The sequence below is a fragment of the Dipteris shenzhenensis genome, chromosome 22, assembly GCF_047967505.1.
Source record: "Dipteris shenzhenensis isolate YYH24624 ecotype China chromosome 22, Dip_SZ_1.0, whole genome shotgun sequence".
Lineage (NCBI taxonomy): Eukaryota > Viridiplantae > Streptophyta > Polypodiopsida > Gleicheniales > Dipteridaceae > Dipteris > Dipteris shenzhenensis.
Genome location: NC_141617.1, coordinates 39,829,485 through 39,845,204, shown reverse-complemented (window position 1 = coordinate 39,845,204; position 15,720 = coordinate 39,829,485). Strand labels below are relative to the sequence as shown.

Here is a 15,720-nt window from a genome sequence, read left to right as displayed (position 1 = left end):
CCCCTTACTCATCAGGGGATCTCTCCTATCAAATCACATCTGCCGGAGAGATAATAGAAGACAAAAAGGGCAAAGCAGTGATGGCCGCCATGAGGCGGTTGATGAGTCATCACTTCAAGAGCGGCATAAATATCGATTGGCGGTATCAAGATGGCCAAAAGAAGCAGGCGGTGATCGATGAGTTAAAACTCAGATTTCCTAATCCGCCAAATGTGGAGTTTAATAACAGTTATATGCTCGAGCGCATGGGTTTGGTCCTAAAGCATCGCAGATCAACCATGCGTACTTCCATTACAAAGGGGTTGTCTAAACCCAGCTGGGCAGACAAAGCTGATTGGAAGTTCTTGAAGAAGCAGAATAGGGACCATCCTGAAATGTTCGAGGGTCAGAGGAGGGCTGCGAAGAGACGGCTGGATGTCGTAGGTACTTCGCACTTTGGTGCAGGTGGACGGTATGCGTTCGAGGCAACCGTGGTAAGTTTACTTCTTTCCATTTAATGTATTGTTCTATTTGTTTTATTTACATATTACATGCACTTTAGCTAACTCTAACTCTCGTAAATTGGATCCACAGCAAGCTGCGATGGGTCGTCTTCCTACGGATGCAGAGACGCGGCGCGCATTTCGGATAGGAACCAAGCCGTGGTTCATTGAGCAAGAGGCAATGGGAGCGACAGTCGATTGGGCTGAGGTGGCTGCTCGCACGGTATAAGTTTACTCCTGCTTGTAATCTCACTTTTTAATTTAAGTTCCAATCTAATTTTTGATTTATATGGTTCACTCTCAGGGTCAAAGCTCAAGCGTCCCATCATCAGAGACGAGCGATCAACAGGGGCAAGGATCGGACGCAGGTGCCGATGACGAAGGAGAAGACGCAGGTGTCGGGGACGAGGGAGAAGATGCAGGTGCCGAGGACCAGGGAACAGCCCAACAAGACGATTCGGATTCGGATTCGGATTAGTAGTGGTAGTAGCATTTTTCATATCCGCTCGTTAGAGCCATTTTGTATCGCCCTTTCACAGGGTAATTTTGTTTCAAACACAGTTGTATATGTATATGCATTTCTTCCTCATCGTTCACAAGAACAATTTTGTATCACCCTGCAAGCAAGGGAAATTTTGTTATAAAAAACTTTCTTTTGTAATTACAAAAAAAAAAAAATGGTTAGTGGGGCTAAACAGGGCTTCCTTTTGGCCCTGTTTAGCCCCACTAACCATTTTTTTTACCTTCTGTTAATCGTCGCTATATAGCGACGTTTACCAGTGTCGCTATATAGCGACGATTAACAGAGTCGCTATATAGCGACGTTTTTATCGTCGCTATATAGCGACGTTTACATCGTCGCTATATAGCGACGATTAACAGCGTCGCTATATAGCGACGGTTTATAGCGACGCTCCTTTTCCGACGATTTTAACGACTTTTATAGCGACCTTTGCGCCCGTGAAAAAAAAAAATTTTAATGTAAAAAGCGTCGGTATTTCCGTCGGAAAATGGCCTATGCCTTGTAGTGTATAGTCCAAGATTCGGTGTTGATGAAATTTCTACAAGAAGCATGAACGTTGCTATGGAATCAAACACACGAAAACCGTATAAGTGTATTCATACCTATTACCCTATACGAGTAGCCTGACCCGTCTACGATGGGTTGGAGACCCGCTCTGCTGGGTCTCAAGGTGGGATCTTTAATTTCAAAAGAGAAATTCTGAAGTTCCAACACTGGAACCGCTTGGCTTGGCTCACTCAGTGTAATTTTGTCCAACAGCTTTCCTAAAACCCCCTCTCTGCTTTCATACATAAAATTTTGCAAGATTAAGTGCATAAAATTCATGAATTTGTTTGAATTAAACATGTTTGTATGCATATCCCCTCTCTGCTTTCATACATGGAATTTTGCAAGATTACGTGCGTAATGCATTGTATGCCAATGTAGTGCTAGATTGCAACACAATCAATTTTGGTTTATGGGATACATTAGTTTCAGTGTAAATAAATAAAATTCATGAATTTCTTTGAATTAAACACGTTTGTATGCATATCCTCTCTCTGCTTTCATACATGGAACTTTGCAAGATTACGTGCGTAATGCATTGTATGCCAATGTAGTGCTAGATTGCAACACAATGAATGTTGGTTTATGGGATACATTAGTTTAAGTATAAATAAATAAAATTCATGAATTTGTTTGTATTAAACATGTTTGTATGTATATCCCCTCTTTGCTTTCATATATGGAATTTTGCAAGATTATGTGCGTAATGCATTGTATGCCAATGTAGTGCTAGATTGTAACACAATCAATCTTGGTCTATGGGGATACATTAGTTTGAGTATAAATAAATAGAATTCATGATTTTTTTTGAAATAAACGTGTTTGAGTATAAATAAATAGAATTTATGAATTTGTTTGAGTATAAACGTATATGTGCATGCTTCAATAAACACAACAAAATAAGATTTACTTAAAATTAGCATACCTAACAAAATATACGCTCTATAAAAGAGTACTACAAAATCTTACAAATTCATATATCTACATACAGAGTGTCTATATCAGCTCCCCTAAGAAAATAGACTACGTCTATGTCCCACCCCACGCACCACCACACGTGCACGGCGTCGACCTACGCAAGGCAAAAAGATCATTTAAGAATTATAATCATTAAATCAAGTAATACTCCACATTAATTAGAATACTTACGCTGGCGCACAGGAGTGTGTATGTGGTACATAAATGCATATACAAAGTCTCCGTTCGCCCCTCGATAAAATACATCTGTTCCCATCGGCTCCAGGTACCCAATGAAGCGCACATAGATGGTCTGGGGACTATTATTCCCAGCAAGACGCTGAGAACTCACGGCAAAATATCCAAGATTGAGACGTTCCACCCCATCATACGCTGGACCGAGGAGATTCATTGCAAAACTTGAGTCGGGAACCGCCCTAAAGGAAAATAATATCATGTTTATTCACTTATATATGTAACCTAAGTAGCTTTCACCTATATGAAAAATATATATATATATATAGGTTATCTACCCAATAAAGCTCTCCAACTCCAAGATGTCAACCAATAGCTGGGCGCGCACCCCAGCTCTCCAACCATCGGGATCTGTATATTCCTAAAGGTAAATGACTATACTATTAAATAAGTCAACTTAGCAACTGACTACTACACAATTATGTACCTGCTACCTGTACAGTTGTCTCGGTGGTGAATGTAAATAATGACGCTGCCATCCTATCATATCATATTACAATAACAATACATATCATATTACAGTAACAATAGATGTGTCAACATAAATATAGAGAAGAAATTAAAAGGCTTCACCAAGCCACAAATTAAAAAGAAAATTAGTTATAGTACATTTGATAATCCATAATTTGAAGAAAAAATAACAATGCGTGAACCCATAAAACTCACAAAAATCATACATTGTCAAAATTCTAGAGACGACATTGTTTGAATGGAATATGGAATGAGCTCATGAAAATTATACAAAAATAGTCATCACCAATTTTTAATCCACACTTCAAAGGCTTACAATTGATAGACCTTTGATTGCCTAAAAGAACACAACGATACAAAAAAGACTGTGAAAATTTGTCACCCACCAAAGTCTGAAGAGGCTTTCAAAGAGCATTGGCATACTGCTAGGTTCTTCTTGATGCCAATTGTAAAACCTCTTTGTATACAACATTTGTGGTACAACTCATTTCAGCATCCTCATCACTAACTCGATCCACACTCTCTAGAAGGAATACTTTGACTACATTTGATGATCGGACACGCGAGAAAGCCACGTATAATTGCCCGTGACTAAACACCGGTGTTGCCAAGTATAACCCTAGGATAGACATTGTTTGGCCCTGTGCCTTGTTTATCGTCATGCCAAATGCTAGCCGAACAGGAAATTGCCTTCTTCTCATATCGAATGGAAGTTTCAAGTTACTGGGAATGAAAGTTACTCTTGGAATGAACATCCTATCTCCAGCATTGGTACCAGTGATAATCTCAACTTCCAATACCTTCGTGTGGAACTCTTTGCATATCAGCCGAGTCCCATTGCATAATCCTTGTCGAGGATTTAGATTGCGCAACAAAATGAGGGGAGCATTTTGTTTCAAAACCAACCAATGAGGTGGGTATCCACCACCAAGATCGAGCGTGTTAAGATACTCTACTGCATACAAAAAAGAATCTCCACATGAGCTCTCTACTGAGTGTGCACTTAGATACTCCTTTTCCTCGCCGGGCATTGCCTTTAGTGCAGTAGCATTGACTGCATCAACTTCAAGGTTTCGAGGTGCGAGAATAGCGCGGTCTCGAAAATACGATGCATAATCCACAACCCTTGTAAGTCCTGTATACACCCACTCAATCAGACCTTCCATAGAGTTTGTCCTTAAAAGCATCTTTGATGGGATTGCAACAGTGTCTTCTCTTATATGCCTACTAGTTCCATTTCCAATATCTAACACCCATTGTATGAATTCCTACTCTATTGAATTATCACCTTCCTGAATAACCCGCATATTCTGTACCAGCTTCAATACCTTGATGCATCTCCAAATCCTTGAGTGGCACAATGTAGAATTGACAATATCTTCTCGTCTTGCCTTGGGAATAACTGGCAAGACCTGCCTAAAATCCCCCCCTAACAACACCACCTTTCCACCAAACAGTTGGTCATTTGACATGATATCTTGCAGTGTCCTATCCAGTGCCTCAAATGCAAATCGATGAGTCATAGGTGCCTCATCCCATATTATCAACTTTGCTATCTTCAGAACATCTGCAAGATGACTGTTAACCTTTATATTGCAACTGCTGGTGGCATCCAAATCCAGTGGTATCTTGAACCGCGAGTGTGCTGTGCGTCCATTACTTAGTAACAACGCTGCAATCCCAGAAGAAGCGCATGCTAAAGCGACATGCCCCTCCCCACGCAACCTAGAAAGCAAACAATTGTATAGGAAAGTCTTTCCAGATCCTCTTGGACCATCAAGAAAAAACATCGCACCAACATTTGCATAGACCGCTGTCAGAATCTGATCGAAGGCAGTCCGCTGGCAATGATTTAAGGTACTTTCCATCTGTTGACCAAGTCGTGCCTCACTCTCAAAATCAAACATTCTTTCTTCTTGCAATAGAACATTTGTAGCTGCCAATACACATGATCTATCCAAGGTAGGCAATCCATGAAACTCTACCAACCTTCTCCCATGTTGTTGGAGAATATGCTCCAAGTGCCATAGAGCCTCCTTCCGTGCCAATCCACGACGGTCAACCATACTTGATTCGAATGCATGGAAGAAATCATCCGATAGATCGTCTGAGAATCTTTCCCACAAAATTCCTGGAGATGTTGGCTCACAAAAAATCAAAATTGCAACAAAAAGGTGCCTCAATTGTGTGCTATTTTGATGTAAAACGGCCTCTTGCATGCAGATAAACCATTCCTCATCACTTTCCAATAACCCTCTAGCTATACATGCTGCCTTGAAAGTAGGGTAAACTTGCCCATCAAAAGTGCGCAAGTCATCAAAACACTTACAACCCTTGCAAACGTTAAGTAGCATACGCATGAAATATAATTCACCAGTAGATGGAGAAATGTTATACATCCGACCAATGCTATTGCCCTGCCTTCTTCTAGACCACTTTTTATTGGATTTGTTCCAAACCATCTCGCATGGAAAGTCACTGTAAAGCAAATTATCTGCATCATGTTGCAATCGGTTGTAAGTGAACCATTCTGTGAGGCTGGTCTTTCTGTTCTGTTCCCTATCAACCACATTGTGCAAATCATCATCATCTCTGAATATCACATTATTCAACATCGGAAGATGGACTTGCAACCTTTGTACATCTGGCTTTTCATCATGCATATCATACTCATAAATGCGCCAGCATGCTTCTGATGCTGATACATAACGTGAATCTAGGTAATAGTTTATCTCATCAATTCCACAATCAACTGGGTTGTGTAGTTGTCCTTGTCCTTCCACACGATTTATCTACATCCTGACGGTTGCTCTGTCATGTCCCTTATACACGTATTTATATAAATACTTGACTGCAGTAATTGTGGAACAAATTTCAACGTTGATATGTGCCTTGTACTTCATAGAGAGGAAAGGATTGAATGGCACAATCCAACGATTATCCACTATACCCTCTTTCACCCGTATCTTTCTACCATCATCTTGACGCATGTAGATAGGGTAACCATCATTACCCACCACAGTAGACTGAGAGAAGGGACGTGGATAGTGATGACTACATTTGCCATCAAACATGCAAGGAGCAGAGACATTAAGTACACCACATGGGCCATGAACATTGCATTGTGCAATAATCTCATGCAACTCAGGGAAAAGGGTTTTATCTGGAACTTCTGCACATACCAATTGATCATAGTGACCAACCTGAGTAGGTTTGAATGCACCTTCCAAAATCAATAGTATGTGTGAGTGCGGAAGACCTCTCTTTTGAAACTCAATCACACATACGTACCCAGCAACTTTTCCAAACAAATCATGCTTTATAATCGACTGCATCAGATCCTTGTGTTTTTGATAAAATACACGGGTTGTCAAATCCGGGCGATCTTGTGCTCTTTGACCTGGCAACAATCCTTCAGATATTTCTGACCATTTTGGGTTGCAGGTGAAGGTAATAAACAAATCTGGTTTACCCTTTTTTCTCACAATGCCATTGCATCCTGGTATAACTGGCACATATACCGCGGTCCTCCTGTAAAAGAGGATGGCAACACAACTCTACGTCCGACAGTGTTGCCCAATACATTATGGACCGCATCAGCTGCGTTTAGCATGTCCATCAATCCTTGATAAACTTCTGCACGTAAAGAAGATTGATTGTTACGTATCCACACCAATCTGGACTCTTGCATACTACTATATGCATCAAAAATATATTGTTGCAATAATCTCCCCCCTTGTAGAAGGCACGCACTTGTATCAGGCCTTACCTGCAGACGGTACGCATAATACTGTCTCTGTGTCACACAATTTTTCCTTTGTACATCATGTAATGATACGTGAGTAGGAACATCTCTATAAGGAATATATAAATGCCATCCATCCTCCCCTCGGGGAAATAGAAGAACATACATGAGAGACATGTATGATCGATGCAAATTTGATATTCTGGTTATCAATCCATTGCATCTTAAAAACTGGATGTCTCGATTCCCAACATCAGAATCATCCCCTTGCCCTGGCATGATAGCGGCAACCTCGCTAGCTATTGGGACCAAGTACTGTCTTGAGGTTGACCGGCTCTCACAAATTACCATCTTCAAGTTTGCATGTGGATTTCTTCTCAATACTTCCCCCACAGCAACCAGTGCATTGGCATACGGATTGCATTCATGCATCATCCTTTGCAACAATTCCAAAATGCCAAGATTCAAACCAGGCATCCCATCCAAACGGTTTTGCAACTCATGATCTGTATCATGGACATATAATTGTGCAAACCGTGGAAGCTCCTGTCTAGACTCATCAGGTAGCAAACTCCCGACACGATGATACACTGTGCTGTGAATTCGAAAATTATGTATACCACTATTCCCAGAAAACATTTGATCAACTTGGGCTCCCAATGAGGCAAACGCCATGACACTATTATAGGCTCTTATATTATCCTTAAATGATCTACTTCTAGCGTCACTTCCATGAAGTAGAACTTTTAAAATCTCTGGTGGATCTTCCAATGGCAACAATGACACACGGCCAACTTTACAACAATACTTTCCCACAACCCAATGCATACTTCTGGTCTCTTGCTTCCACAATTGAGCATGACAAAAACTGCATATGCAATCCATACCTCCAAGTGAATGAACAACAGGACTATTGAAAACCAATGGATACAAAGATGGGTGCCCTATGTCATCCCTTAATGGAAATCGATGCAGGATAGATAGGATCCCCCTAGACCCTAAACATGCATTCCTATTGCTGCCAACAACATGCTCTCGTGCCCTTGACTGCCCATAATCTCTAACTGCATCCAATTGAATTGTTGTACCTATTACTGGAGCATCTATTGTATTTCTTCCCCCAACAACACAATGCTGCACATTCAGTGCACCATCGGGGCAAAAAGTAGATTCTGCTGGCTCTAGAAAGTAACACTTCTAATTGCAGTACAAAAAACATTCCCTTCTCTAAGACTATCAGCAAACTCCGTACTCATACATTCCATAGTTGTACTTGTACCTTGCTTTTTGAGCATTGTTCTCTGCCTAGCAACATTGCGACGTGCCTTACGTGTTGAACGCAATAAACTTCTCTGATCAAGAGAAGTTAAATTATCTACATTCCATTGTATATCATTATGTCCCTGCATTTGATTATGTTGTCTGCAATGAACAACCTCTACAATTGGCTCCATGTGTCTAAAACCTTGTTTTTTCAACATTGTTCTCTGTCTGGCAATACTGCGACGTGCTGTGCGTGTTGAATCCCATAATTTTCTCCTATGACAACTTGTTTCTTTTGCCATTGTCTGTTTATGAACAGAACTATATATATCTTATTCTCTCTCTCTCTCTCTCTCTCTCTCTCTCTATATATATATATATATATATATATATATATATAAGGTTTGGGATTTATGGCATATAAGGCAAAGGATTAAATTGTCAATCAAATAAATGGAGTGTACATGGACTCATTTGGTAGAAGTAATGATGCATGCCAAATGGAGTCAACTAATAGAAATATTCATGCATGCTAAATGGAATGCTTGACAATGCAAAATGCAAAAATAGCCTATAACTTCCTATTGTAATTTTGTAGCATGAAGCTTTCACCTTTTCGCTTAAGATATGCATCCATGAAACATATGTAGGTGTAAATGCTTTGTGGGTATGAGTGCATGCACATGAGTGCATAATTGCATGCATATATGTGTAAATTCATGCAAACATATGTATGGAAAGACTCAATGCCATGTATGTAGATGCAACCTAAAGAATATGATGATCAGACATTCTTGTAACATGTATTCTAGTAAATACAAAGATTGGGAACTAAGATGAACAACATAAGGGTGTGAGTACATGAACATGAGCAATATATGTAGGTAAGTTGTGTGTATGTATGTATCTACATGCATGACATACGCTAATATCATAATTAAATATGTACTCAAAAAGAGAGCACATTAAATAAATGTATCTGAAGGACTGTCCCACCAGTGGAAGCCCTCGCTCTTGCCACTCGTTTCATTGCACGAAGGCTTCGTCGTTCATGAAAAGATGACATGACAATGTCAGAAATCGTAGAACTCTCTGCCCTTGCAACTTGTTGCATTTCACACACACTTCGTCGTTCACAAAAGGACGGCACCACAATGCCAGAAATTTCCTCTTCAATGTGGGGAACAATGGCAGAAGTCATCCTTGCAAACTGTGGCCGAAACAAAATAGAAACACATTTTTAGGGATGTATATTGACTCATTTGTCAAACTGCATTAGACTCAAGGCTTTAAAGATTGAGACAAATCCTATACATCTATCAAAGCCTCCTACATTGGATCCTTAATTGATGTTGAACTCCCTATTGAAGAAGGGCATCTCCTTTAAGCTATGATGCAAGCTACACCATTTTGCAAACGCTTCTTCTACCTCCCATCCTCATCTACAGGGACATTCCCAAGGTCTACATGCCCCCCAACAACGTCCTTCTCCCTCTCACCCCTCCTGACATCTCATTTGGCAACCCAAACCTGCTCTTTGAGCAACATCATGGCTTTCTCATCAATAGCCACAAACAAACTTTTCAACCCTACTACCTTCCCCACGAATCATCATGCACCAAGTCTAATTACCAACACTGCCTAAAATTTATGGAACGCCCACCACCATTGGCTTTGGACACATTTCTATCTATTCCTAGACATCTATCAAAGTCTCCTATATTGGATGCTTAATTAATGCTGAACTCCTTGTTGAAGAATCTTCATCTCCTTTAAGCTATGATGCAAGCTATATTGATTTACAAACGCTTCTTTTACCTCCCATACTCATCTACAGGGACATTCCCAAGGTCTATATGCCCCGAACAATGTCCTTCTCCCTCTCAATCCTACAACCCAAACCTGCTCTCTAAGCTACATCATGCCTTTCTCATCAACGGCCACAAACAAACTTTTCAACCCTACTACCTTCCCCACGAATCATCCCTCCCCCCCCTCCTCTCCCCCCGAAATAAATGCTTCTCTTTTTGCTTTCTCCTTGTGGTGCAACTACTCTTGAACTCTCCATCACCTCTACTCACCATCACCTTCTTGCCCATATGGGATTTACTGCCTCAAGGAATATACCTTATTATTTCTCACCATTAGCCCCTAACCTATTGCCCTACATTATAACACATTCTCAATGAAGGTTTGTCCTTATAAAGTATAAGAAATGTCGATCATTATTGCCCATTTCATGCATTTTTTTAAAGATATGGCAATATGTCAAACATACATCCCTCCCCCCCCTCTCCCCCCGAAAATCTAGAGACCATGCTAAAAAAAAGCCGTTAAAAATATTATTATCTAAAAATGCCATAAATGTTTTTGTTTTAAAAACATATTAAAATCTAGAGAGCATGCTAAAAAAAAGACGTTAAAAATATTAGTATCTAAAAATGCCATAAATGTTTTTGTTTTAAAAACATATTAAAATCTAAATCTCTCCCTCTCTCTCTCTCCACATTCAAGAACATGTCCACATATTCAAAACAATAAAAACATGTTCTTGAATGTGGAGAGAGAGAGAGAGAGAGAGAGAGAGAGAGAGAGAGCATGCTAAAAAAAAGACTATGCCTTGTTCCCAAGGAGAGCTCGATCGATTCCGTCCACTCGAGGCAAGATTCCGTCTGCTGGAGGGAGAGCTGGCACTTCAACTGGGCAGCTGTCAATAAAACATGTTTGCATAACATTAAAAAAATAACAATTATTATTGAAGCAAATTAAAAACATGGGGTCTATGGTTTTTAATGTCTTAGCAGAGCATGCTAAGGCATGCTCTGCTAAGACATTAAAAATATTAGTATCTAAAAATGCCTTAGCATGCTCTCTCTCTCTCTCCACATTCAAGACATGTTTATGGTATGTTTATAGTACGTTAAAAATATTAGTATCAAAAAATGCCATAAATGTTTTTGTTTTAAAAACGTATTAAAATCTAAATCTCTCTCTCTCTCTCTCCACATTCAAGAACATGTTCACATATTAATGTTTTCAAAAGATGTTTGCAAAACAATAAAAATATGTTCTTGAATGTGGGAACATGTGAATGTGGGGACATGTTCTTGAATGTGGAGAGAGAGAGAGAAACATGTTGAAACATTATTAGTATTAATTATTATTATCAAATTGATTCATTAAAAACATCTTTAAAAATAGTATCTTAAAAACATAATAAATTTCTCTTTTAGATTAAAAATAGTATCTTAAAACCATACTATAATTATATTTAAAATAATTATAAAAATGTATTATTAAAACGTTGAAAATAGTATCTAAAAATGCCATAAATGTTTCTAACATGGTAAAATCTTATAAAAATATATGATTAAAATCATCTTGAAACATGTTTTCAAAACATTAGAAATATTAATTGCTTCATTAAAAACATCTTAAAAATTAGAAATTTCTATTTTAGATTAAATTTATTATCTTAAAAACATACTATAATATTATTATGTTAAATGATTATGGAACTAATATGATCATAAAATGTCTAAAAATATATTATTAAAGCATTAAAAATATTAGTATCTAAAAAGTGCCATAAATGTTTTAACATGCTACAAAATGCTATTAAAACGTTAAACATATTAAAATCTCTCTCTCTCTCTCTCTCTGTTTCACTCTCTCTCTCTTTCTCTCTCTCTCTCTCTCTCTCCACATTCAAGACATGTTTATATTATGCTAAAAATATTAGTATCTAAAAGTGCCATAAATTTTTTCATTTTAAAATCAAAATCTCTCTCTCTCTCTCTCTCTCTCTCTCTCTCTCTCTCTCTCTTTGTTTTTATCCTCTCTCTCTCTCTCTCTCTCTCTCTCTCTCTCTTTGTTTTTATCCTCTCTCTCTCTCTCTCTACATTTTTATCCCTATCTCTCTCTCTCTCTACGTTTTTATCCCTATCCCTATCCCTATCTCTCTCTCTCTCTACATTTTTCTCTAGGGATAAAAACGGAGAGAGAGAGAGCAAAACATAGAGATCTCTCTCTCTCTCTACGTTTTTATCCCTATCTCTCTCTCTCTCTACGTTTTGCTCTAGGTATAAAAACGTAGAGAGAGAGAGATAGGGATAAAAACGTAGAGAGTGAGAGAGAGAGAGAGTTTTTATCCTAAAAAATTATCCTAAAAACGTAGAGAGAGAGAGAGGGATAATTTTTTAGGATAAAAACGTAGAGAGTAAGAGAGAGAGAGAGAGAGCATGCACTGATGTAAAAAGAAAGACTATGCCTTTTTTCCAATGGAACATAGGAGAGCTTGATTGATTCCGTCCGCTCCAACCAAGATTCCGTCTGTCAAGATGTCAAGAGACTGCAGAAATCTGTCAAGATGTGGAAGGGGACGATCACTGTCAAGCAGGTGTCGGAAGAACAGAGGGCACGTAGGTGTCGGAAGAACAGAGGTGGCGCGCGTGTTGTCAGGCGCGAGGTGAAACGAAGGGGAGGCGAATCGAAGTTAGAACGGAGGGGAGGCGGGAGTCGGAACGGCCATGGATGGAGTGAGATGGGGAATTTGGAGGAGGTTGGAGCAGGGGCGGCGAAGGTGGAGGAGGTTGGAGTGAGAGGCGACTCTGGAGAGAAGGCGAGTGCCCAGGTGGGTTGGCATGCCGCGCAGTCGTTCAAAACCCCGCCACCATGCATTTACAGCACAGTGCACCTGCAACAGTCGCCAACCTCGGGTCCTCATGAATGATACCAATACGTGCACCCTCTCTGCACTGCCTCCACGATGTCTCTCTGCTCCCACGCTGGGCGACGCCATGTGGCAACTCGAAGCCTCCCTATCCTCCACGCCGCCATGCCACCTAGTGTTGCTCTCGAAGTTCACGTCATGCCCCATCTAGTCTGCCTGCACTCTGGTCCGTGCAGTGTCTGGCAGTCTGCCTCTGCCATGCATCGATTTCCGCGCGCGGTGCACACTGCACTGCAAGCTCTGCAAGCTGACGCGATGGCTCTGGAAGACTGCGTGTCCCTCGCTGACGGCCCCTCGCATGGTGCCATGTGTGCAGCCAAAGTTACTCCAGCCGTCGCCCCATTTACTCCAGCCTCTGCCACTGACTAATCTGCCGCCACTCTGGTCCGCGCAGTGTCTGGCGACTGCTGCCTCTGCCAGACACTGCCTCTGCCAACCCTCGCTGCGTGGTCGCCATATCCCCGAGCCTCTCTCCACTCACTCCAGCCTCTGCCACTGACTAATCTGCCCCCACTCTGGTCCGCACAGTGTCTGGCAGTCTGCTGCCTCTGCCAGTCACTGCCTCTGCCAACCCTCGCTGCGTGGTCGCCATATCCCCGAGCCTCTCTCCACTCCTTCCGGACCTCCCGCGAGCGACCATATCCCCGAGCCTTCTCTGCGTGGTCGCCATCTTTTATATATCTCTTATATATCCCCGAGCCTTTCTCCACCCCTTCCGGACCTCCCGCGAGCCTCCCTCCTCTCACCGGACCTCCCGCGAGCCTCCCTCCTCTCACGTACGGGATACTTCGCCGTAAGAGATATAAGAGAAGGCATAGCAAGTTGATTTGCCTGATCGCGTGGACTATCATTAATCATACCCACATGATGTCGCCCACTCTGATGTCCTGTGCACGCTTGAACGTAACTTCGGCTCGGATGTCTGCATCAATGACACATAATTAGTGGATAAAAAGGAAAGGATATAAAGTGATGTAGAGCACACGGGACGTAGTTCGATGCGCGTGTTGCGACATATATGTAGCAGCATTTACAGTAGTACATAAAAGGACGATAGAATGTACCTGTTGACGTTGGAACAAAGTGAAGGCCTGTAAGCTGAAGAGTTTTGGACTGAGAACGAACGTTAGAGAAGATGGGTGCCATGCTGATTTCGAAAAATGTGGTGGCCGCATCGGAATCTTTGTGGCCGAATGCGTAGACGTCCTCATACATGATGGTCTTTTTGAAATGGCTTAATACAGCGACCTATAATTGCATGCCCGAAACACAACGATCAATCAGATATAGGCGTTTTGAAATGGAACACAAGAGCTCCTCGCAGTTGTCTAGCTCTCGCGAATCGTAAAATGTTCCTCAATCAGATCTCCTGAATTCTAATGACAAGACGAGTGAGAGCACGTATATGTGCAGCACCTTGTCACCCAGCGCAAGCTCGGACATGGGCTTCATCAGACCGTCTACAGTTTGAACCATGGCATCTCCTGCACAAGTGGAAATTCGGGAGACCGAGATTATTTACAACCGTCACGGCGGATTTGAGCGCTGCAGAAACAAAATATGTAAGCTGAGGAGAGCAGTAGCAGTAACTGAGACCCATTCATTGTTTGAACACCCACCTGGGAAGCAGTTGCTAGTGGGTATGCATCCTGAACCACCAAGCGCACCAAAGATGATTTCGATTCCGAGCACACCAGCCAGACAGAAGGGTGCGTAGACGGTGAGTAGCCGCACCCAAGCGCAGTTAGAGCTCCAGTGCCCAAACCTATAAGGCCACCTGCACAGCAGCCGGAGTCCGGAGCACACAACCGCGTTGAACAGAGCCATGGCGCTAATGAACACAGGCTCGGACTAGTGTTTATGATGGACAATTCAATCGACACTAGTTACATGTACATGATCTTCAAGCGCACCATGCAGAGTGGAGATTCGATAGGATATTGATGAGAAATTTGCAGTAGGCAGCTTAATTACCTATAGCTGCTCCTTGGGCATTGCAGTCGAGCATCCTGCGTCCCGGCAACGTAAGGAGCTTGCGCTTAGAGCCTCCAGAGGAGTAGAAGGCGCTTATGTCGTCTCCTGTGACGAAAACTCCACAACCCACGGATCCAGCGTTGCTGGGGCACACGATCTGATTGATAGACCACTTGGACGTTAGTAGCTAGAGAAAGCTACGTACGGCGAGGATAATCCTCATCCTGCTCACTTTGTCTTTTGTGGGAGCAGCGATTGCATGGGTCCCTCCTTCCGTCAACGGGCCTGGAGCTTAACGGAGTAACGGAAGGGCATGCCTGCATTTATCTGAGGCGAATTAAACGAAAGGTTAACCTTCCCCAACGAGGTAAGCATTTATCCCCTGCTGCGCTCCATCTCCTCGGCTGCCGCTCCATCGCCCCTGCTGCTTCGCCTTATCCAAAGCTGCATCGCTCCTGCTGTTGCACTCTATCACGCTCCATCCCTGCTGCCCTCCATCACGTGGAAGACCAACTCCCTTATCCAACGCTCCTCCATCACTGGCCATATTGGTGGAATACTCTGTTATCACTAGCCTTATCCATTGCTCCCACTCCCTGCTGCTTCGCAACTCCAGCCTGAGGCCTCCCGTTCGAGGTGTGCTCCAAGGTTTGCTCCCACCTTCACCTGCAGCGCTTGCATGGGTCCATTGCTCCAGCCACAAAGTCGACGCGTGTCCCCTTCCATGTGTCCCCTTCCACCAATATTCCATCTGTCCTTCCACCGATACTCC

The 15,720-nt window shown here is 41.9% G+C and overlaps 1 protein-coding gene across 1 annotated transcript in view; it reads right to left on the bottom strand.

Moving 5' to 3' along the window:
• The window catches only part of LOC147888100 (uncharacterized), a 98,501-nt gene that overhangs the window by 75,487 nt on the left and 7,294 nt on the right, over positions 1–15,720 (bottom strand). The window contains exons 3-7 of the mRNA XM_087393290.1: positions 14,949–15,105; positions 14,594–14,751; positions 14,009–14,222; positions 13,835–13,887; positions 13,577–13,597 (exon numbers count right to left, since the gene is read on the bottom strand). Of these exons, the coding sequence (XP_087249416.1) occupies positions 13,577–13,597; positions 13,835–13,887; positions 14,009–14,222; positions 14,594–14,751; positions 14,949–15,105 (603 nt within the window). The remainder of the gene's footprint in view (positions 1–13,576; positions 13,598–13,834; positions 13,888–14,008; positions 14,223–14,593; positions 14,752–14,948; positions 15,106–15,720) is intronic.